Here is a 23,300-nt window from a genome sequence, read left to right on the forward strand (position 1 = left end):
TTGGAAGAAAAAACAGACCTAACGAAGTCAGCTTTTCCTCGATGCTACCAAGCGAGGGTCTCTTTAAGATCGAGGAAGAAAACACACACGGGGCATCACCGACTTCCCGCAAAAGTGCACTTAACCCTCTCGTTCTTCCCCCTACCGTACATTCCCCCATCGCGGTAGTCGCAAACCTTCCGCTGGATTCTCATTAGGGGCGCATTCTGATTTGTCGCTCAAAGAAATTGATTTTTCTCAGCCATTCCCGCGAACACTGTAATCTTAAAAATACGATTCTAAAACAGTTCCTAAAAGTACGCGTCGCTAAAATCGATACGTTCGTTGGAGTTGGCAGAAAAGTTTATTATTAGAAAGTACTAAAACCGAGTTACTTGGAATTATAGTTTATAACGTGAAACAACGAAAGAAACTTTTGGGACATCGTAACGTATAGCCCGTTGAATACCATCGAAGCGGTGAAAACCGTAAAGAACGCGGATCCGTACGGGTCGAATTAGTGTTTGCTTTTACTTGAGAGAAAGGAAGAAACGCGCGTGGCACTTGCGCGGGGACAGAGAAGGAGAGCGTGGAGGACGTGTTGACGCTCATGCCTTAATCGCTGATAAGTTAAATGCATCGAGTCACTTTCACTCTCGTTTGGCCAACAGACCGGCAACAACACTTGGTCACGACTCGACAAAATTTCGACGCGTCACGGTGCTGGCGTGCGAGAAGTTGGCTCACTGGTTCGCCATCTTGGATTTCCTATTTTTACGATCAACTTGAATATCGTTTAATTCATTTCTACGCCTAATATTATTCAAACAGTCGAATATCGAAACGAAACATTCGATAAATAATAATCCGTAGCTCTGGCAACGTATCGGCGTTCGACTCAACCAAGAATGAATCGTTGCGTCTATGACTCCTACGAGGCAGCCCTGGCGTGAAAAAGTCCAGAGGGAGGGAGGGAGGAGGGGGGCGCTAGACCGAACGAAAAGAGGACAACGAATTAACTTCACCGAACGATGAATATGCATACGCCCGAATTATCGGCGTAATTGTAAAAACGGAACTGGGAACCCGGTTGCAAAAGCCCCGGCGTAAAAGAAGCATCGGGCCGGCTGGAAGCGACATTACCAAACAAAGGGCTAAGGGACAGGTTTAATGTTTCGATACGAACACTGGTTTTTTTCCCCCGCTGCGAAACGCAGAGACGCCCGTCGCGTTCGCCACAATATTTCACATGGACGTTCGCACAAAAGCGCACGGCACATTATCATATCGCATTACGGTACTTACACGCGCGTACATCTACTAAATTCCACGTATGCCCCATCGGGTATAATGTACCCTTCCTATCTACCATTAAATCAAACGCAAACCACCTACCGGCTTGTCGGGCAGTTCATTTGGGTTCGCCTGCCTTCCGTATCGAGCTGGAAAATCGTGGATTTCGTTTCCTAGCCTCTTGATAACCGTCGTTGATAACAACGACTCGTCGCACGGTTTAAACGTACCGAATATAACGAGCTTCTCGTTTGTTAATGGTTAAACGAAAGTTGGTACTCAAAGATGAAGATATTCGATGGTAATAGACATATGTATATCTTGCGTTGAATAAAACGATAACCGACCCAAGTAATAACTCAAACGAATATATAACCGCGCGACGTCTAGTATCCGAATGACTGTTTCGGCCATCGGTGGATACAGAACACGGACTACCCATCGTCGATCGGTGGTTTCGCGTTCTGTAAAACAAAATCCAAGCAGTAGCTTCGATGGTACGGCGATACATCGATATACTCGAAAACCGTAAATCGAGCGCGAATCACTTAACATTCCCCTGGTCCGTTTAACCCTGAGCCCCCCCCCCCTCCTCCTCCCCTCTACGACTACGGTGCCCCACACCTGTTCCGCACCGATCGAAGCGACCCCGGTCGATTTCGTAAGAAAAAAAAGGCAGGTAGCGATTATTCCAAGCGTGGATGGGTTTTCGAGTGGTGACATAGACACACGGGGCTCTCGTCGTCGAGGAAAAATCGCCAAGTATCTCGTATACCGAAGGACGTGTACGGGTTTAAGCAGAAGATATAGAGAGAACTGGTGACGCGGGGAGAAACGAGGAATCGGTTGGCGGCTGAGTACGGGTCGGTGTCGGGGGGAGGGGAACGGATAGATAGGGAGAGCGCGCGCGGCGAGGGAGAGGGACGACTCGGAACTCGTGTCGTAGCGGTACGACGTTCGGTCGGGTATCTCCGCATCGCGAGCCACACGCTCGGCTGGTGTCGGCTCGCATACGCGCTCAGTCGTGCTCCGGCCTTGCTTCCGTACGATCGTCGGTCACCAGCCGTTGGACGGGATAGCAGGACTGAACACTGTGTTTTCCTTTGTCGTATACCGTCTTTTCCGTGTGTCTACGTACGTGTATACGGACGAATCTACGCGCACACAAATACATATATACCGTATAATATACACGCGCATCTCTTTCCCGCTTTGTCCTTCGGTCGTCTATCGGTCGAGTCTTTTCGCAAGAGGTGGTGCACACCGACCGAATCGGAGACTGCCGAGTGTCGCGTTCGAGTGCACTTAATATAAAACATAGTGGTGTAAGATCGAGAAGACGTTAGCTACGACTATACTTAAACAGTGCGACGACGACGGTGACGAAGGGACGCGTCGAGAGAGATTGTAACGTGCTCCGATTAACTTCGTTCCGTTAGTCAGCGGAGTGTGTGGTAAAGCCCCGGAGAGTGCCCTGCGAGAGCAGGAAGGAAGAACAAAGAAGCGACGTTCTCTGTGAAAGAGCGGTGCTCGCTCGCCGAAGACTTACCCGTCGTCCCCTCCGAAGACTTTCCGCTCGCTGTGTGTCTCTTCACCCCTTTCTCTCTTGGATTCTCTCGTCGTCTCCGTTGGCTGGTTCTTTATCTACTCCGCTATCGACATATCGTGTGCGGCCAGCAACCGAGGAGTAGTCGATCTCGTCCACAGGTAAAGTGAGATTTTGCGTGACGTCACGAGACCGACGTCAAGTTGAGCAACCTCCGTTCGTACGCGCGTCACCCATTTGTTCCTGTGCTTCGGACTCTCTCTCTCTCTCCCCTTATCCCTCTCCTCCTAGCTTCCTCATCCCTCTGCGGTTCCTCGATTCTTCCCTACGGTTGCTAACAAGGGAATATCGCCGAACCGACCAACTCTGAATTTTACAAAACTTTACACGAATGTCGCTGCTCTATACTTTTCAGGGTGAAATCACCCATTTTGTTCGCGATCTCGTAACTCTTAAATCACGAAAGATATCGAAAAGCTTTTCAAATCAAAGTTGCACCAATACCAAACTCTGTAAGCCAACGAGAGAATATGTTTGGAAACGAATCGTTGAAATTGTCTTTTCAAAAACGAACGCTTTTCTTCATCTGACAGTTGGGTGATGTTTCTTTGTATGTATCGCGTGTATCGCGATGACACAGCATCTATCGTCAATAGATATAACGTAATCCTAGGAAAAAAAATGTAGCACGGATTTTTCGCGCGGGTATTACGCTCGAGAATTGATGAATCATAAGTATAGGAACATCTATGTGTTCCTTCGGTTAGCTCGAACAGGGAAAACAAGGTGGTTGGATTTTGTTCTGTACTGTTACAAAGAGGGGCGGGGAGGGGAAGGGGAGGGGGGGCGCGATGCGGGCTTAAGGTTAGAATTGCACAACGCTTTTATTTCTTGTGGGCCTCGACGATTAAAACACGACGCATCGTTATCTTTCTCGACGTCTAATCTGTTACGGACGAAGAAGGCAAATAGGTTATACGTTGATCGACATATTTTATTTATTCTATTATTATCGGCATTACGCATATCGTCAACCTGAACGTAATATTTTCACTATCTAGTCGCTCGTGACGTATTTCTGCTAGGTTGCGTGTTATTTGATTCTTAGCTTTTATAAATAGAAACGTATACGTCAAAATGTTAATTGTCTACGTTTCGTCGCGAATCGTTTTTGCAATTACGTAAAGCTAATCGGATCGAACTTTTCTTAGAGAAGTTGAACGAACAGGTTCGATTTGATTTCTTTTTGGCGGGACACGGTGAGAAACTGTTCGTTAGTGTTTAATCGCTTCTCTATCTGATGTTGCACCAACGGTTCGATATATCGTTACGGCATATCTAAATAGTCCGCAGCCTTCGATTTATCGCGTTCAGCGGCTGCTTAGGGAATGCCATTAAGTGGATTGGTCGGTCGCTATCGATTTTGTACGCTTTATAGTCGTAACGTATGATCTTGGCCAATCTGTATCTTATTTCGTCTTTTGGTATGGATTTTCGATTCGCGATAAACGAAATGTCCAACATGGTCGAACGAGAAATGCGAAACTCGCCGTCGGTGATCATTTCTGAAAGCAATATTTAATATCGAATTGGTCGACATTTGTCTCGAAATATTCGTCTAGGTAAGAATTTTGCTCGCTTTCTCTCCGGTAAAGTGTATCGTGAAAAAAGGGAACGTGGATTTTCTCGGAGCTACCCTGAGGATGGCGGAGGTGGGTCGAGGGACGCGATAATTTTTTTCCCCGGCCGTTTCCAGAGTCGATGAGTCAGAACATCACCGTCCCTCGCCGATGCAAAGCGCAGAAACAGATGTCTCTACGAAATGTTTTCCTATAGTGGCACGTAATCTCAGAAACGATGAAATATACCTTTCGCTTTAGCTACATTTTCGAAATCAGAAGTAATTCATTTCCAAATATAATTTGGGATATACATGTAGGGTCGACGAAGTTTTCGGTCGATCGTTTCAATTCTCGTTGCGCTCCTACGGTCTTCTCTAGCTCTCTTTTGCTCCTCCTCCTGCTCCTTCTCTACTAAACCCCCCCCCTCCCCCTCATTCAGCGGCAAGAAGTAACATATGCGCACAGATTTACGAACAGAGCATGTTCCAGCCAACGTATCGAGTCATTATCGCAGGAACCGTATTAACACCGACTGCTTGACCGGTAACAGGGGTCACCGATACCACTGGCTGTCCAAATCTATTTTAAATGACGCACAATGTTATTGCCTACGAATCGTTGCAAGGTTCACTCGCCAGGGTGAGCGTTCTATCGATATCTCGAAGCTTTCCGTGTATGCATAGGCGCGCTGCATTCTTGTAGCTGGTTTGCTCGCACGTTGTCTCCGCTTACATTCAAGGACGATTTAGACATAGCTTCTCTCTCTCTCTCTCTCTCTCTCTCTCTCTCTCTCTCTCTCTCTCGGTCGTGCAATATTCTTGACGCAGTTCCAGCCTTTGGAAACAAAAGGAAACAAGCTAGAATGTCGTGGTATTTTTTCCGGAATTAGTTTGGTCATTTCATTTGAAACATAACACTTGAAAAATCAGCATACCATGTTTCACGATCTGTTTAAACTCACTCCTCGGATGTAGAGCTATTATCTATACGCAAAGCACTGGTAGAGTGCAACAGATCGTCCAACCGAACCTGACAAACAAAAATACCGATGGAAATGATTTCTGATATCGAATCCGAGCAACAATTCAAAATCGTCGAATTGTTAAAATCGTTGAAAAATAGTATATGTCGTAGATGATTTTTTAACGCAATAAATGATGATCGTTTAAAGTTACATCGCGGCCTCTTTTAGCCGTGGCGCGGCTAATCCCCATTGTTCTTGGCGTTGTGTATCATCTCGTTGAACATGGATATCACCCCTCTCTCCTCGGACTTGAAATTCAACGGCAACATCGACGTAACTCCGTCGAGACGCTACAGCGTCACATACATATTTCGCACTCGGTCGACGGTAGAGGTTCGACGCACACAACTGTGCCTGCTTAAATAATGTATCGGTCATCGAGCGTACTCGTCGCTCGAGCATCAGAATCGCGAGTCAAAGATCGATTTCGACGCGGAGATTCGTATCGCTTCTGTCGTATCGTATTTATATACTTTCGTGAGACTCGTTCCTACGTTCTTTAGTTACACGAAATTAACGGAAAATTGTTTCCTCTCGGCTGGGTTAGGTCTTGTTCGCCCGATGCAAGTATAACAAGCCGCAAATTCCCCGTTAACGGGTTTGGAAGTCTAGCCGAGCCAGACAGTGGCGCGTAAAGAAAGAGTCGAGTACCATTACCGATATCGAAGAAAAAAGTGGATTAAGGAGTTGTACTCGAGTAAGTTATCAACGAGATGGATAGAGGGAGATAGGTTCGCGTCGAAAACGGGATTTTCGTACCGTTAATTAGGAGAGCCGTGTGTCCATTGTTCTCCGGTTTCTTTTGCAAGTGGGTTGCGCGGGATGGCGCGAGCCTGGTGGATGCCCTTTCGTAAGTCACTTTGTAATTCAACGCAGATCTGGTATGCGCGATAATACCTTTGTTTAGAGCCAGATCGTCGCGTCGTTTCGATGCATGCGCGTGCGCTCGCACACACGAGGACCGAAAAAGAGAAACGGGACTTGCGTGTGTTCGCTAGTCAAACAGCTGCGTTCGTCGCCGTAGCCCTACGAAAGTGGCTGTATGCTCTCTCTCTCTCTCTCTCTCTCTCTCTCTCTCTCTCTCTCTCTCTCGTCCGGGACGTAAATAGTTACGAGGCTCTTGCCGTAGAATTTTAAAGCGGAGTTAACGTCTGCCCCTCGCGCTCCGCGTTACGTTTAAGGCGATATCTCTGGACGCGTACGCGATGCTTCCGTGAAGCCCGTTTACGAGGGATACACATTCTTCTATTCGGCTTGGCTCGCGTTTCATCGACTCGCATCGTCGAGATAAAACGTACCGTCTCGTTCCGTGACTCGTGCACCGTCATAGAGTTTCGTAGCAATTACCTCACGATTACTCTCGCAATAATCTCCCGCGATTCGAGGATTAATTAGGCACATTAATTAAAGAAAAATATGCCAACTGTCGCGTTTTGCGCCGTTTCCATTTGATCGGGATTCGTATACGTCGATGGTATTTTGATTATCGTTAGCGGAGAACCACGGTGTAGACATACCAGTGGATACGCTAGAGATTTCGAAAATATACGCTCTGAAATGTAGGTAAAGTATGCATGAAATCGCTATCGAACACAGACATCGGCGAAATGGGAATTCGACCGTAAGATCGATAGAAAATATGGCGAGGGAGACGACGGGATGGCACGCGAGGAAAAAGAAGTCGTAACGAATCTATCGAAACGCAGCAGCCTGAACATGGTGCATTTCCCCCGCTGTTCGCGCAAAGGAACGGGGAAACCCGTTAGAAATTGTTCGATGCTACTCTTGCATGTCGCGGACGGGCGTGCATGCTCGAGTACGAGCTAGTGGTGGTGGTCGCGCGCATGTGTGCGCGTGTATGCGATGAGAGCAAGTATGCACGTCCGCCATAGGGCCTTTCTCGTTGTCGAGTTACGAAGCCTGAGTAGCGAGCGCGTCGAAAAAAGAACGAGACGCCGCGCCGCGGCGGCGTGAAAGTAAAGAAAGTGGGCCGCTCAAAGTAGCGTTCAACCTAGTACCCACGTTCCTTCCTCCCTTGACCACCTCGATTCTTCCTTCCGTTCGAGGCTCCTCTAATCGCGGAGAATTACCTTTTCGACCTGTGATATTGTCATTAGGATGTCGAGGTAGTCTTTAGACCGACCGCGTAACAGAAGTCTTGGTACTTCGTGGCGCCACGATTGCGTTAGAATTGCACGCGGTCGTTTGTAAATATCGTCGAATGGAAGTTTCTAACGTATCGATCGGCCCGTTGTTTGAACGATGCTGATCGAAAAATTAAACAAACCAATTATCGACGCGACTCGAGTGTACAGGTTAGCGACTTTTTCTTTAATTCATTCTCCGATTCGCATTCGATCACCGGTTCGCGGCGCAACGAACAAAACATGCTCGTGCTAATTTCTTGAGCTAACCCAGTATCGATTACCGATCAGGAGGCGCGCTCGCGAACCTCGAGCGGTACGATTTTACTCGGTCGACCGTAGGGTTACCAACCCTGGATTATAAGAAAATTGTATTCCTATTTTAACGGTTAATTTTGCTAATATTTGACAATCCCGTTGCTATTATAAGGGTTAAAAGGGACACAGGGTTGATAAGCCTAGTCGCGCGGCACGCGTCATTTTTACTTACAGGACAGAAAACGGTGCACTCGTAACGCTGAAATACACTTTTAATCATACTCTGTCAGAGATTCTAGAAAGTTGTCGTCAAGGTGATTGTTACGCGCTTGGCCCGGGGCCAATATCAACGTCGCTTAAACGCCATCATTGAAAATCGTCCCTTACACATTCCTGAGATTATCTCGCGTGTCAACGCGTCTTATCGAGATTCATTGTAATAACAGGATTTGCGCGTCTGAAAAAGTGACGTCTATTTATTTTTTGATTATTTAGAAAGAGCATCTCTTAGGATCTCTGAAAATCGTCCGGTTCTTTTATCTTCTTTTTTCTTTGCTCTAGCGTCGAGTTCTCTTTCCTAATCGCGACCGGTATGACCATATCGAGCAAAGCTTCCCAGGGTCGCGCGAAAAATAACCCAATTAACTGGAATTGCCAGTAACGCGAACCGAAACGTTACGCTTCCGCGACTCGCGTAAAAATAACCACGTCGAAATATACAATTCATTTGCTTTACCCATCGATCCCCGTTTCAATGTACCTTCGACGTACGTAATTTCCCTTTTGCTTTAAGTATATAATTAACAATTCATGGGATCGTTGCGGTATAGGTGGAATAACGAGAAAACAATGAGTTGGAAGATCGTAGTATGCGATCGAGTGAAACACCTTTTACCGCCATTGTTTCTGACCTCTTTGAATAAAATCGTCAAGGAATGGATTACTTGGCACGGTTCCATAGTCGGATGGCTTCTCAGCCATTCGCAATTGTTGCACTGCTACGAAGACCATTTTCTACGATTCCGTACGCGCATTTCTTTTTAATGTTCGTAAAAATAAAATTACGTATAACCAAAATGCAAATAATATTTCAGATGATGTTATGTCAAACGCGACAGTAGCTATCAGAGTAATCGTAAAGTAAAATAAAATAAAATAAAATAATATGTTGATCGTTTGAAAAATGATTTCATACGTGCCCTGGTCCGATCCAGGGACACGTTAACGCTGCAAAGAACACGGAGCCGAGGAAACTTTTCCCAAAGCTTTGACAACGCTCGACGAGGTCAGAGTTGAACTTTGAAATTTTAGATCTTCGCAAAGAGAGCAAAATCGTTCCCCGTCGACTATCTCTGCGACGAGCAAAGGTCACGCGCGGTCCGCGCATCGGTATCGGTCGATTGTGTCGTCTTCTCGGCCAAGACGAAATGTCGCTTTGCAACGCACTAATAAAAACATGGTTGGCAAGCGAGCATCGTGATTTCTTACGACGCGCAATATATACTCCAGCACAACAAAACATGTCGTAAACAATACGTCGTTAGTCCGAACTAGCTCTCTTATCGTATATTTCCGAGACCAAATGCTTACCCTTTGCACTCTAACAAAACTCTTACGAGGAGAGGTTATAGTACGAGCGACTGGCGACTAAAAGGCGATTTTGTTGCGCCCCCGTGCTAAGGAAATTCGAAACGAATCTTATTTAACGACGAACGCCGCGCAAGATCCAGCAAGCATGGCAGAAGAGAGAGGATAACATTCCAGCGCGTAAAGAGAGGGACCCGTTGTAAATTTAGCGCACTGATCTCATTCTATGGCGAATCCGCGGACGAAAATAGATTGGAGTCTTGAACGTGTTATTAAGGTGCGTTTAGGTCGGTTCGATGTGGCGGCGTGTAATCGGTGGCAGGTTGAATCGCACTCGTCGGAGACGTCGAACGCTCGGACACGCCGCCTATCGTGTTATATGTAAATTAAAATGCTCCCGTATTAAGATTTCTCCATCTCCATACAATTTCTAACGATGCTCGAGCTAAGGAATGTATATTCCGAACGAATTTCGTGTACAAACGAACCGTGCATAAATGTTCTTGATCTTTCAACCGCGCGGATTAAAAATAATTTGTACGTATTTCAAGATAACCTTGATAGATCGAACGCGTTCGTACTCGTTACCAGCAGGAACTTTTATTGAATCTAATTCTGTAATTTTTATATCCTACAACCACGAAAATACAGCGTATCGATAGAAAGGAAACGTTCCGTCTCTAAGCGCACAGCGGTAAGATAGTGTCGCAAGTGGTAGCTTTCGTTGTACTTCGGTGCGTGACAAAGTTTATTAAAGACTCGGTGACTTAATCTTTCCGTGTACTTAGCTCCAAACTACCTACCGTTTACTTCTTCATTTCTCTCCGCTTGTAACACGAGTTCTATAAACTCACCAACGATTATCGGGCCCTTGCGTCACGCTGCTTTAAAAATGGTGGCCAACGAATGTATCGTTGTATCATCGAGGGGTTACGTGACCGAAAAGGATGTCTTTGCGCGACATTCTTCGCAGAGAAATCTCTCTGGTTATATTTTTTACTAAAACATCTAGCATATCGATATCGTCGAAAAGTTTGCGCGTACGTATCCATGTCGCAAACGTTTTTGTTAGGAGGCGCAACAAGCTTATGGTCCTGATTAAATCCGCTTGAGAAAGGGGTTAACAGCCGGGCACGTAAACGCACCTTTACGATGGAAACGCACGGTTTAATAGAGACGGCCGCGGCCGCGGCGTGCGTATGCGCATTCGTTCGTTCGCTCCTGGAATGAGTTTCGAGCCGAGTGTAGTACCGAGGTGGCTGCCAGGCGGCGCTGTAAGCGCGACGCCAATCGAAATTTCGGGAGGACGATGACTGGGGGCTTCGCTTCGAGAAACTGCGATCTCGTTTTTCTGTCACTGACCTTCCGCGAGCGCCGACACGCGAGAGGACGTTACTGCACGCGGCATCAACATCGAACGATTAAATAAAAATGAACCTCGAGTTGTGCTACAACGCCGACGAATCCGAGATTCGTATCGCGATCGTCAATTTAATTTCTACGCGTTTCTTACTATTTCAATTTATAATCGTATATTACCTTTTTGCGTTTAACGACGCAATGTTCGTTGAAAACGCTCGTTTTCAGAGTTAAAACCGCGTAACAGAGAAACAAGCAATACACGAAAGCTATTGATAATACGAGTCGGGGATCACCGAACCATGCGACATCCTCAGAATGCAAAGCATCGCTTGCAATAGCGGAAATCCAAAGGAGCTCCGAAGCACATACATACATGTATATGTATACACACAGCCCTCGCGGCAGCGGAGTTGCTTCGCTCAGTTTTATGAATTCCCTTAGGCACGCGTTTCCTTCCATCACCGTGGACATAAATGCTTGGCTGGCGCGCGTCACACAGGCATTATGCCACAATAATTACTAATGCCTGCATTACGTCACGCTTATATACGCGATACACGCCTTCAGGGAAATCCTCGGCGCGTTAACGTCATTAATGTCGTCGTGTCTTCGAAACGTTCGATGCCATCAGAAACGGGTCAACCCTTCGCAGAGCTGTTTTTAACCTATTAACGACCACCTTTGGCGAGGGACGATCAATTATCGTGTCACAGGTAAATTCTTTCGCCTTTGATAACATACGTGGATTTTATTAAGCGTAGAAATTAGTTCCGTGTCTTTATAGTTTAAGTAGAAATATTTCACGAGTCGGGGAGATGGGAACCTCTGACGCATTCTCGGAGGACGTTTGGCTAGAAATAGAGGAGGATCACCGTGCTGGTAGTAGTCTCAATAGCGACAAAGATTTTCACCGTTTGTCGACGGTTGAGCGTTTCGCGTCAGCGAACGAGAAAAGTCGTCGAAACTTTCGCTCGGTGAACTAGTCGGTGCCATACTTGGCGGCTATCGACACGGAATATTATCTGCTCGTGCTTCGCAGATTATTCTCGATAGCGTATCTATCGCTCGCTAATTAAAGGATTTCGTCACGCGGCTTTACAGCGAATAATACAACTCCACCCACGGTACAAAGAAACCAATAACGAATTACGTATTAATTAAACGTAAATCGCGGTTGCTTTATTCAACTTGGGCGCGCGCTTAATTATAAATATATGTTTGGAATAACAAGGAACTTTTGTGTAATTTGTTAAGCGCGATCCCTTTAATTATCAAAATTGATCGTCCCGAAAAAGACGAAACGATCGGTTACCAAAATTAGTAGAACGATGCGTAAAATAATTTGTTACGACTCTGCAACGGGATGACGCGTCGTTTCGACGCTCTTTATTTAAAAGCCTACATCGAAGCGCACGATTTCATGGTGCACGGTACAATGCACATGCACCTTTCAACGTCTAACCACTCGGGCCCCCGAAAAGTTGCTAGGTCCCGCAAGTGTCGACTGGTCTGGCCCCCTCACCTGCGCTATCGCAGCAAAAACACGGGCATGGCAACAAGGAGAGTGGCGCGTCTCCCGACCAGCTGGTGGAACGTGTGACGTCACACTCTACCTACAACGACGTTGTGGCTGTCCTCCTCCTCCTCCTCCTCCTCCTCCTCCCTCTCCCGCCACCTATCGATACACTCCTCTCCCCCACTCCTGAGTAGCTTTCCTCTTCGTGCTGCTGAAACACGCACACCATCGTACGTGGCACGAGACACGTGTCAGGGCCGTAGCTACCGCTGGAGCATCGACGATAGTTTCGTTGAATTGGTCACGCTATATTTACCTGTCGCTCGCGGTATACACGAGAAGGGGCAGTTCAGTGCCGTCTAAACGCATGGGCACACGATGCCGTTAACACGACCTTGGGATAGTTAAATACCATTTCTGGCCGTATATACTATACATATATGCAACTATACATCGATTAAATCGACAATTAAGAAGTTAGACATAGGATTTAAGAGAGTCAATTTTTGGTTGTTTTATTAAATAAATGGCACATAGAGACAGTAGTAGAACGTAGTAAACCTGCTACATCTTTACCTCGATCAACGTGGAAACGATATCAGAAATCTTGATGTCGTTCTCTCGTATCTGTCACTTCCGACGTGATCGATAAGGTCGACCGCACCGATAAGGGACAGCAAAATTAAACAAGAATCGCGTATTAAGGATACAACGTTGGCGGCACACGACCCTGATTCGCGATGGATACACGCGCGCGCCTACTGGACGAGGGCGAGGGTGGGGAAAGAGCCCGAGTATCGGCGACACGAGCCGATTCATCCCTACCCGAACCTCGACCGATCTCTCTGGCTCGAGACCGAAGGAATAGTGGGGCGGCGTTGGTGGGGATAACATCTGCTCTTAGCGTGATTGCCGTGTATTGATGTGGCTTTACGGCGGGCGGCAGGCTGCGGACAACAAAGTAAGCTCACGGTCGTTAATGTTTCCTGCTACGTGAAATTCGAGACCTACGGAATACTGCGCTTCACGTACGGACTCTCGACGTGCTTGCTGCATCCTAGCGAAATTCACAAAGTTACACAGCGCGAGCAAGTTCGCCGGGCAAGAAATGCGGAGGCCGTCCGATAACGACCGAGTACGGGTTAAAGATCGACGGCTCGGGGCTAGCGATAATATAAAACCTGAATTTTCGAACCTTACGCGCGATGATCGAGCTTCGAGCCTAAAGGGTTCTAGCGTTTACATTTTTCAACGTGTTCTACCACGGTTGACGACAAACAACTTGTAACCAAGTTGATACTTGTTAAACTTACACTTTCTATTCTACTTTTCGAAGAATCGAGGTCAGATTTAAAAACAACGTTCGTAGCACTTTTCGCACGTTCCACGCAAATGCCACGTGTGATTACCTGGTACACGCATAGAAATTTATTCGACGTTTTCAGATCCGTTAACGAGAGAATTCTCAGCAGCGCGTAATTCGGAACACCCTGTGCAGGGTTGAAATCGAGCTACGCGACGAATCGGGCACACATTCGTTACCTGCACACCCAACGATGTCGCGCGAGATGCGTGTAGTGGCCGCCGTAATACCTCTTTAGAAATTACATAATAGTTTTGAAAAACCTGTTGTTAGACAAATAAAGCCTCGAGTAGTTACGCAACACCGGCGCTAATAGAAAAACTGTTGCGGAATTAGTTTCCATATGGTTGCGACACTGTCGTTGAATGCGTATCGGTATCGAGGAGAATATCGGTGATTCTTTTTCACGATCAATTTCGGCCCACTCGCCGCGATCAATCTGCCATTGATAATGCGGTGCTTGTGCGTACGATTCGCTCGAATAATAACACGAAAGAGGAGGGGAGGAGGTCATCGATTCGAGAGAGGGCAACGCGTATGTATTTTGTCCTCTGATTTGTCTCGATTCTGTTAGAGAATCTGTGTCCAGGCTTGGGCATGCTTTAATCGAAATGATAATATGAAATAATTATTTGAAAATAATGAATTTTCAACCGTTATTTTTAATGCAGTTATTCGAAAATGAAAATAATATCGATTCATTTGAGATACAAATACTCGTAATTTAACCTCGCTAGTTCGATGAAAGCGAGGGGTTCCTTACTTCTTTCCGTGTTATCCAGCAGGTTTAGAGTTTACGCGGCGTTGCGAATTGAAATTTTATCGAAATTTCATTGGAAGTGGATTTTTATATTCGTTGAATTTTTCAACCTGTTGCATCGGGCGCGTTATTATGTATTTTCTTTTTGCTCAAATATCGCGGTTATTATGCAATGGAATGCGCACTTTGTAGAGCTTTTGTTTGTCGTTGAAACTTTTTTTTTTTTTTTTTTTTTATGAGAAATAGAATACACGAACCAAACATAGGGAAAAGGTAAAAACAATTAATCTTTTTTCCGTTACTCGTCGAAAAACTATCGATGATTTGTATAGAGTAAATATCGAATAATTGTTTCGCTCGTAACTTTTACAGGAACAATTCGTGCGACTGTAATTACGAGAAATACCAGCGATACCATTATTTCCAGTTGCAAAGATATTTTACGATAAATGGATCGGTGATTCTTATCGAAGAGGAAATTTGATTAATGCAAAATGCGTTGCACGGCAAGCAACTAATACTGGCCAAGTACCAAGGTCGTGTAATCACCGCTTACGGCTCATAAAACTTAGCAAACGCGTCACCGTCACCGGGTCGATTCGATTTGACGTAAGACTCGGTCGTGTTGCCATAAGGTTGGCAGTACGTAATACATAATCGTAATCGTTCAGTTTCATGTTCCCCCGTTTCTCGCCACTTTCGCTTCCCAGTTCGTTTCTTTGAAACCCCATACGTTTATCAACGGTTTCCGACGCGTGGCACTTTTATACCAAGCCTGCGTCGCGTCGTGGCCTGGCAAGTCCTTGGTCCGTTCGCTAGAAAGTGGGTCTTCCTGCGACAACCTAATTGGTCGCCCCGTTTAGAGACTCGCTTTCACGACAAATTCTTGGAAAAATATCATAATCGCTTCATGCTTAACTTTGTCAAAGTTACGATTAAAAGCAAACCATATTAAATATGTTAAATAATTGAAAGGGTATGGTCCTTATCGTATTATATCCAAGCCTTTATCCATCTGTTTATGAATGCTTTAAAAATCGAACCGAACACGTCAAGGAAGATAGGAAGGAGATATAGTCCCGAGATAACGTACTCGGGAGACAAAGATTCTTTAAGATTCGCTCCGATAACGTACACTGCTCCCCTCTCCCCTGGCTCGGTACAAGGCTCGTTTCCACGAAGGACGCTGTACCGTTTCCCCCAGCTCGTTATAACTTTCCGTTTTTCCAATTACTCATAGCGCTTCTTTTAATATCTGCCGCACGATTTTCAAGGAATCTGATCGGTCACCATGAACGCGGTTGAAACATATTTCACGAATACTGTCCTTCGAAAACAGCTTGAAATTATGATAGCAGATACGAATTCAAATCTGTTCCGGAAACTTTGCCAGGAGTTTTTTCTTTTTTCCTTTCGTCGAGTTGAAAAACGCGTACACGTCAGCTATTTGTCGACGACACATCTCCCTTGGAACGGTTGATTTTTCGGTGTCCTTACAATTTTGTTTTCATCTTGTACGGTTTAAAGTGCACGCGACCGTTGAAATCGCACGAAGCAATCGTTAAATAGGCCGTGACCATTCGGTCGACTTTCTCCTGTAACCGCAATAAGCGAAGAAAACGATGGAAAAAATCGTTCTTATTTAGAACGGCTTTGTCTGTACGAGTTGTAGTATCGCCGAGGATCCATCGCGTTTCGTGACAATGCCACGACGACAATGGCGACATCTTAACGCGGACGAGCGACACGCGAAACCACGGTTGCGATGCTTCTTAAAATAGACCAGGAAAGGCAATCGTTTCTTTGCTTTTGCTTCCAATTCACGGTTACTTAATAACTGCTTAAAATACCAGTGCTCTTGCAAGGTTCGGAAGAAAGTTCTGTAGAAATAATAATATAATATAGACGTAGAGAGTAGGAACGCTTGTCGTGTTATACCTAGCGCGGTAACTCGTATTAGAAGACGCGTTAGTTTAGTTGAAAAGCATCATTGGTAGGAAATATTCGTTCTATATGAATAATTTCCGACTATCGTTGAATCGCGAACGACCGTCGATATCTCTCTTAATTGATATCTTTCTCCTCGAGTTTATCGACGCGAGCGCGCCAGCGGAGATAAAGCGCTCAGGGCCCGTTTAAAAGAAGCGCATTAATTCTGATGAAATTCAAAGCACCGCGGACAGTAGAGAGGGCGGGAGGAGAGGAGGGTGGTACGGTCGTGCGCGTTTCAAAAAAGAAACTTGCCCGTTTCATTATTCGAGCCACAGAGTAAAAGTACTCGCGTTGGCGCAATTAACGAGGCACCGAGGAATCCTTAGCGGAGTATCGCGCGTACGTGTTTATGCATACATGCGCGCGGCTAGGTACCTGACGCAATGGCGAAGGGCAACCAAAGCCGCGCGCTACCGATGCGTTCAACTCAAACAAAATGATATACATACGTTTGGGCTAAATTACGAACAACGAAACACGATTTTTTAACATCTATCTCTCCCGAGAGAGGTTAAAGCCTTCAACTGCACCGAATCTATGTGGTTCAATCGCTAATCGAGTAGAGGTTTACGTCAGAGCTGACAGCGAATACGAGTTCGCGGCTAAAGCAACAGTATTCGCTGATAAGATCGTGGTAACGGTATTAAACGCAACCAAACGTCTGTTACGAATCCTGAAACGATGATCGAGTCCCTCGTGAACGCCTTGTATCTTTTTCTCGCGTACAAGGAGAAAGTGATACCGTTTTTCATCGGGCACGGGCCATGTTCGTCGGTAAATGCGCCCACCCGCGACAGAGCCAGACGAACGGTGTCTCGCGGCGATGTGTGCGCGTACGTAACCTGCCGTGTCGGTGGAAACGGCTGTTGCGCATGCGCCTGCAACGCGGTAGTAGTATACACACGGCCAGTCGTGACGTCACGCGACTCTCGATAACACTTTTGTTGTCGTACGGGGCTGTCGTCGTACGTACGCCGCGATTACGCGTGACGCACAGATCAACCCGAGACACCGACTGCGTCTCACGCGAAACGCAAATTCTCTCCGCGGACGCGAACCAACTCGCGAACACGCGACGTTTCGCCGTCGAAATTTCCATCGAGCGTATAAAACGATATATTCGTTCGTCCTTGGTTCGCGTCGAGTGTGTTGCTGCCGGGAACTGTTACTCCACCGGTCGCGGTCGGTTCGTCCTTTGGATTTCTCTGGTGTTTACATGTGTCTCTCTCGAAGGAATGTGGAAAGTGTAGCGAGCCTACGACCGTCGATACAGTTTTGCATAGTTCGAAAGTGAGTTCTGACAGCCGACTTACAATGTTGCTTCGATCCCTGCATCGCTTTCCCTTTTGACGTTCTACGAAGATCGTAGTCGTGTTTACTCGTAGTCCTATGCGAACGAAAACTGACACGTATGTGTTTTGCAAAATTTCGTAGTGTCTTTATCGTATCGTTGTTGACGTAACCAAGAGTTCCGATTTTGCGACAAACAAAGGCAAACGTATCGTAAATAAATTAAATATACATCTTCTTTGTTTCTCGTTGCTCGCATTAGAATACGTGAAATAAAAATATTTTCCTTATTCGCGAATAGCCGATACGCGGGAATCCGGTTATTGTCTTATCGTAGCTAAATATAGAACGTTTGTTTAAATGTAATAAATATTGTTTTACAAGTTTCGTTGGTTATTTTGGTTTGAAAAATAAAAATACCATTCCGTTCTCTTCTAATATTATACGATTCCAAACGAATCATTTCTTTCTCACAGTGTTTTGGTATTTTATGATTAAGTTACCACATGTTGTAGGACGGTAGCAGTGGAAATTTGCAATTTAAAAATCAAGACAGCGCGAGTAATAGAAATTTTTAACTTGAAACGCCTAAAACATGTGTAATTCCCATCGAAGCTAGCCTGGTTCAAATTATAAATACGTTTATTAACGTGTAACGAGGACAGCGCGTGCACTGAATACCTACGGGCGCGAAAAAGAGCCGATAAAACATCGATTTTAACACGGTCGATAAAACAGGCCGGTCAAAATTTAATGGCCTGTTAATTACCGTGTCGCGAATTAATTTTCACCTTTACGGGCCGAAATTATGTCGCGATCGAAAAATTGCACGCACGCGTTTCTTTTTTTCTGTGCGCGAATAAAAAGTTCCAAACGGTACGAACTGCAACGTATAATCGACGGTGATAATTTTGATCCGCGAGATAAACATTGACCGTTAACACTTTACCGACCGGTAATGTGCTGGACGTATAAATAAATAAAAAATTATTCTTCATTTTCGTAGAATTGGTAATGTACGAGGTTGATTTTTTTTTTTTTTTATTCGAATCGTTTTCATGCGATAAGGATAAGTTGGTTTTTGTTGTACATAATATAAGCGTTTATCTTTCGGTCGATACTCGAGATAGTCTTTTACTCGGGTAAGAATGTTGTTCATCTTGGACGTTATACGATAAAAGAGCGTTGTCGATCGGTTCACTGGCCGCATTTATTTGTAAGCGTGTAAAAGTGCTCGCTCGCCGATTTCTTTTTACCTGCGCATTCCTTTCAAGGCCCCTGCAGGGAACGGACGGACGCCAACGGTCTGACCCGTCCATCCCCCTATGCACCGACCGCTTTCTACTTCGAACGGTTCGATATGGTGACTAGCCAATGCTTTTTTCCTTATTTCGCGCCGAGAACAGATATCGATAGGGGATAATAGGCAGCTGAGGTGATCATCCGAACGGCGGGAACATTTTTGTCGATGTATTTTTGATTGGTCGGAAAACATTTAGAAGGACGGGAACGCGTAATAATTCCGAAGCGAATAGAGTTCGAATGCGACCAGTGATCCTTAAAGAGTCAAGTATATGTATGTATTTGTCTTTTTAAATGACGCGTTCAAATTGATCTAATTCCGGCCGAGGTCAAAGCTTCGTTTAATTGCCAAACACTATATGTATACTGTGGTATTCTACGCTATACTATGATGTAAGATCGGATGTAACGGCATCAAAGTGACGTATTAGTTTTCGAAACGATTATCCCGAGTGAATTGGACGACTTCCAGGGAAATTGGGAACCGAGCATTATCGCGCGTTCTTCGACGGCACTCGAGAATTTATCTCCATCGAGATTCGCGATAATAGAAATTCGAACTTGCGCAACTTAAATTTAACCGTCGTCCGTCTCCGCGTCAGATGTTCTCGTTTTAACGCTTCATGATGTCAACTTTATCTACTAGAATCGAGTATCGCTGTTCTTCCTTCTTTAGTCTAGGTGAATTCTAATGCCTATATCTCTATCGTGCTTACATTTTCGCGACTGTATTCGAAGGTTACGAAAGACATCATCGCGTTTAACTACCCTTGCAGGACCGAGATCTAGTTTGTTTGCTTCGGCCGTGCCGCATGAATAATGTGATCGTATCGACAGTTACGTTGTTTCGAATAACTGTACCGGATAAAAATGACGAGGGAGCGAAGAGAGAGAGAGAGAGAGAAGGTACGATACGCAAGGGAATGAGGAGGACGCGCGCGCGACCGTGTATGTGTCAGGTCCGTGCGTGTAAGCGCGCGGGCGCACATGCAGCAACTGACTGGAAGGGGTGGGGAAAGGACGACGCGCAGAGTCAGCGACTCTAAAGCAGACTACTTTACAGGTTAGGTAACGTGTATCCATGGCGGTTTTTTCCCCCGTGGAGAAAGTTAGCTTAGGCGCACTTGGAGCGTAAAATCGTCTCTCGGTGAACCATGCTTCTTCCCTGTTTTCCGTGACAACAAAATTAAAGTAACCTTCCAACGCTACATTCGTATCCTTTCCGCAACTATACAATACCCCTTTCCTCGAAATAAACGTCATCGGGATTTCACGAAAAATGGTTTCTTTCCGCGTCGAAACTAGCGCTCGTAAATAATGTTCGCGATCTTGAGACCAATCAACGATGTTTAACGTTTAAACGGAGACCTGACGCGCATCGATCGACGTTCGGTATGATACGAATAAATCATTTAGCAACAAGTGTCACGCGGCACTCTGAATCGTCTATTCTTTCGACGTGATTAATGTTGCGCGATGGCCAATCTTGCCGTTGGCACATAAAGGTGCCGGAGGTGCCATCTGTCGGTTAATTTAACAATTTATTTTTGAAATTATTTCCGTCCGAGCGCGTGACTCAACCGATCATTCGCGGAAATAATTTTCCGCGAGATTCATCCCTTCCAGCTAAACGCTAATTATTAGCTACAGAAACACGAGCGTGACTCATTTCGAGGAAAGAATATCTGGTCGTTCCCGTGACTAGTAAAAATAAACCGATTCCCGCGCGAACCTAACGTTTCCACGTCGACTGTTAACCCCTACAACCAGGTTTACCAACCTTGTTAAAAAATAGAGAGCACGTCGTATCGAATAGGTCGTATAAATTAAAACAAGTTGTGTCATAAGGGAAAGAGAGTAATATAATTACGAATTAATACCCTTTGCTTTCAATTTATATCGCGTACCGACAAGCTCGAAAGTTACGATGAATCTTAAATTCCTTTATTCTTTTTCTCAACGTTGGTATCGGCGTACTTACTTTTTGCATATTTCGCTCGGTCTACTATTCCAATGGACAACATAATTCGATGCAATTTTCCATAATCAGCCTTGTATAACACGATCCACACAACCGTTACGCAGAGTGGTGCAATTACCCATGGAAGAAAAAGCCATGACCAAGGGCACTTTACCGACTTTACGATATTTCACGGAACGCGTAAACGTAAAACGATGAAAATAAAAAAAAAGACTAGACTGTAGGGTTTGAAGATCGTTACGATACGCAAGATTCTTTTCCGGCGTCCAACGTTTCGACAGTTCTGGAAGCAGCTCGATTGATCATGGGGTCGCATACACTTTCGAGAGGGAGGGTACACCTTACTTGAAAAACAATCGTCAGCTCTCGATATAGTTTGCTTTACATCTCGAGACTGGTTTATCAGTTGTCAGTTGTCAGTTGCTAGTTTTCGACGAAAACGTCTCTTTGACTTTGAATATCGCGTCGCGATAGACGCTTTTAAGGTTTATAGGTTAGGAAGAAATAGCATATCGAAAACGTACACTCGTACGGGGCGGCGTCGCGAGTAAACGAAACGTTAGCCGATTCTTATGTAAATTCAGCATATTTCAGCGCTGGCAAGAAGATATTCGGAAGAACGTGCACGGGCACCGTATCCTTGTTCGCATGCGCTGCTAGACAAAGACAGACAGGCTATCGTGGTTTCGTTTCTCTTTTTAGTTGTAGGACGACCGAAGGCTCCCTTTACTCTATCTATGATAACGCAGCTGTACACGGAACATGGACATTTGCGTCGTTTTATTTGCTTGTATAAACTAATTAGCACGTTAACGAAAAAATTACTAAATTTCTTTTCTTTTCGCCGGTCGACAAAGTTGGGAACAACCTGGTGTAACACGAGGAACTTTCCGAAAGCGTTGTAGAATCGTAATGCGGTTCATTTTAAATGCGAAACCTTCCGGTCGTTCGTCTCTCCTCGTCTCTGTTTCTCGATCAAAGATTTCCAGCCAGAATACGTCCGTTTCGTGCAGCCTCGGAACGATGGCGATTCGTATTTGGGTCGGTCGCGACAATAGCGGAAAAGAATACGTGAAAACCGGCCCAATTATCGGTCGGCGTAACGCAACACGTAAATACGCGTGTACTTGCGTACCGCTAGTCTGCCCTCTATAGTCGCAGGCGCGTCTTAACGTTTCTCGGTAATACCGTTAGGCGAGCGATTTTCTTTTTTTCTTTTTCTTATCTGACCGGAAGAACCGAACACTGGTCGCGGCACGACGTCAATAATTACGTCGCCAAACTTACGATTTTTAAACAGAATTTCGCCGTTGAAGACGGGATTATCATCTCATGCTCGCTTAACCCTTCATTTTACAACGTATACGTAATACGCGACAAACTTATTCATTAAAATTTTGCACATTTTTCAAATGCGCGCAACTCTCTCAATTTTCGTTCTATCGTAACAATTTTGTAGATTACTATCTTCTAATCGGTGCAACCGTATTTTCGTTCATTATAAATTCCAGAAACATCCGCAGTCTGATGGTAGAGTGCCTGAGTAATTTTTGTTCTTTCGACGTCTGTTTTAGACGCTAAGATGAGATTGGAGGAGGATCTAGTGATACGTAGGAGCCGACCCACGATGATTTCTGCAAAGTATCGCGCGAGAGAAGAACGTCGTCGTTTGTTGAAGATCTCCGCCGGTAAGCTGAGGAGGATCGAGGACCCGGAGGCCAGCCTCTGCAGATCGGTTCTCATAAACAACGCTGTTAGACGGCTCCAGCGCGAAAATCGGGACGAGAAGACGAGGAATTACGGTCTTCCGGTGGTCACGTATCTGAACGATTCCACCAAGGAGAACAACGCTTCTGGCAACCTTATCGTCGGCGTGACCGACGACGATGCGTCTTCGAGGAAAAGGTGGGTATCGCGAAAAACAAAAAACACATTCAAACACAGGCAAATTCAACTATGAATACGTAATTTCAATTGCTGATTGTGGAAAACTCGAAGTAGGACAATTTATACAAAAACAAAAGTAAGATGTAGGACACGATCGTATGATTGTAGGATCGTCGTACAGAAAGTAGGACGCGTAGCATCCCTGAGGCGTATACATATATCTGGCAGGGTCAAAAATAGGCGAATGTGTTAGTAATTTTTTTCCAAGCTAACAATGAAATTGACGAAATCTCGATTTGGATCAGAAAAGACAGTCGACTGTATCTTGTATAACTTTCGCAACGAAAGGACAACGGAAAGGTTAGATTTCGTCGATTGAATGTACGCAAAGACG

The 23,300-nt window shown here is 45.3% G+C and overlaps 1 protein-coding gene across 3 annotated transcripts in view; it reads left to right on the forward strand.

Moving 5' to 3' along the window:
• The window catches only part of LOC128887103 (uncharacterized), a 71,871-nt gene that overhangs the window by 43,413 nt on the left and 5,158 nt on the right, over window positions 1-23,300 (forward strand). The window contains exons 1-2 of one of the 3 annotated variants that reach the window (XM_054142593.1): window positions 2,107-2,979; window positions 22,594-22,924. In XM_054142593.1, coding sequence (XP_053998568.1) covers window positions 22,602-22,924 — 323 coding nt within the window. In that variant the 5' untranslated portion in view covers window positions 2,107-2,979; window positions 22,594-22,601. Of the gene's footprint in view, window positions 1-2,106; window positions 2,980-17,028; window positions 17,737-22,593; window positions 22,925-23,300 lie in introns of those variants that run through there. The other 2 variants (XM_054142595.1, XM_054142592.1) reach the window with 2 other exon arrangements.

Source organism: Hylaeus anthracinus, unplaced genomic scaffold, assembly GCF_026225885.1.
Source record: "Hylaeus anthracinus isolate JK02 unplaced genomic scaffold, UHH_iyHylAnth1.0_haploid 11985, whole genome shotgun sequence".
Taxonomy (NCBI): domain Eukaryota; kingdom Metazoa; phylum Arthropoda; class Insecta; order Hymenoptera; family Colletidae; genus Hylaeus; species Hylaeus anthracinus.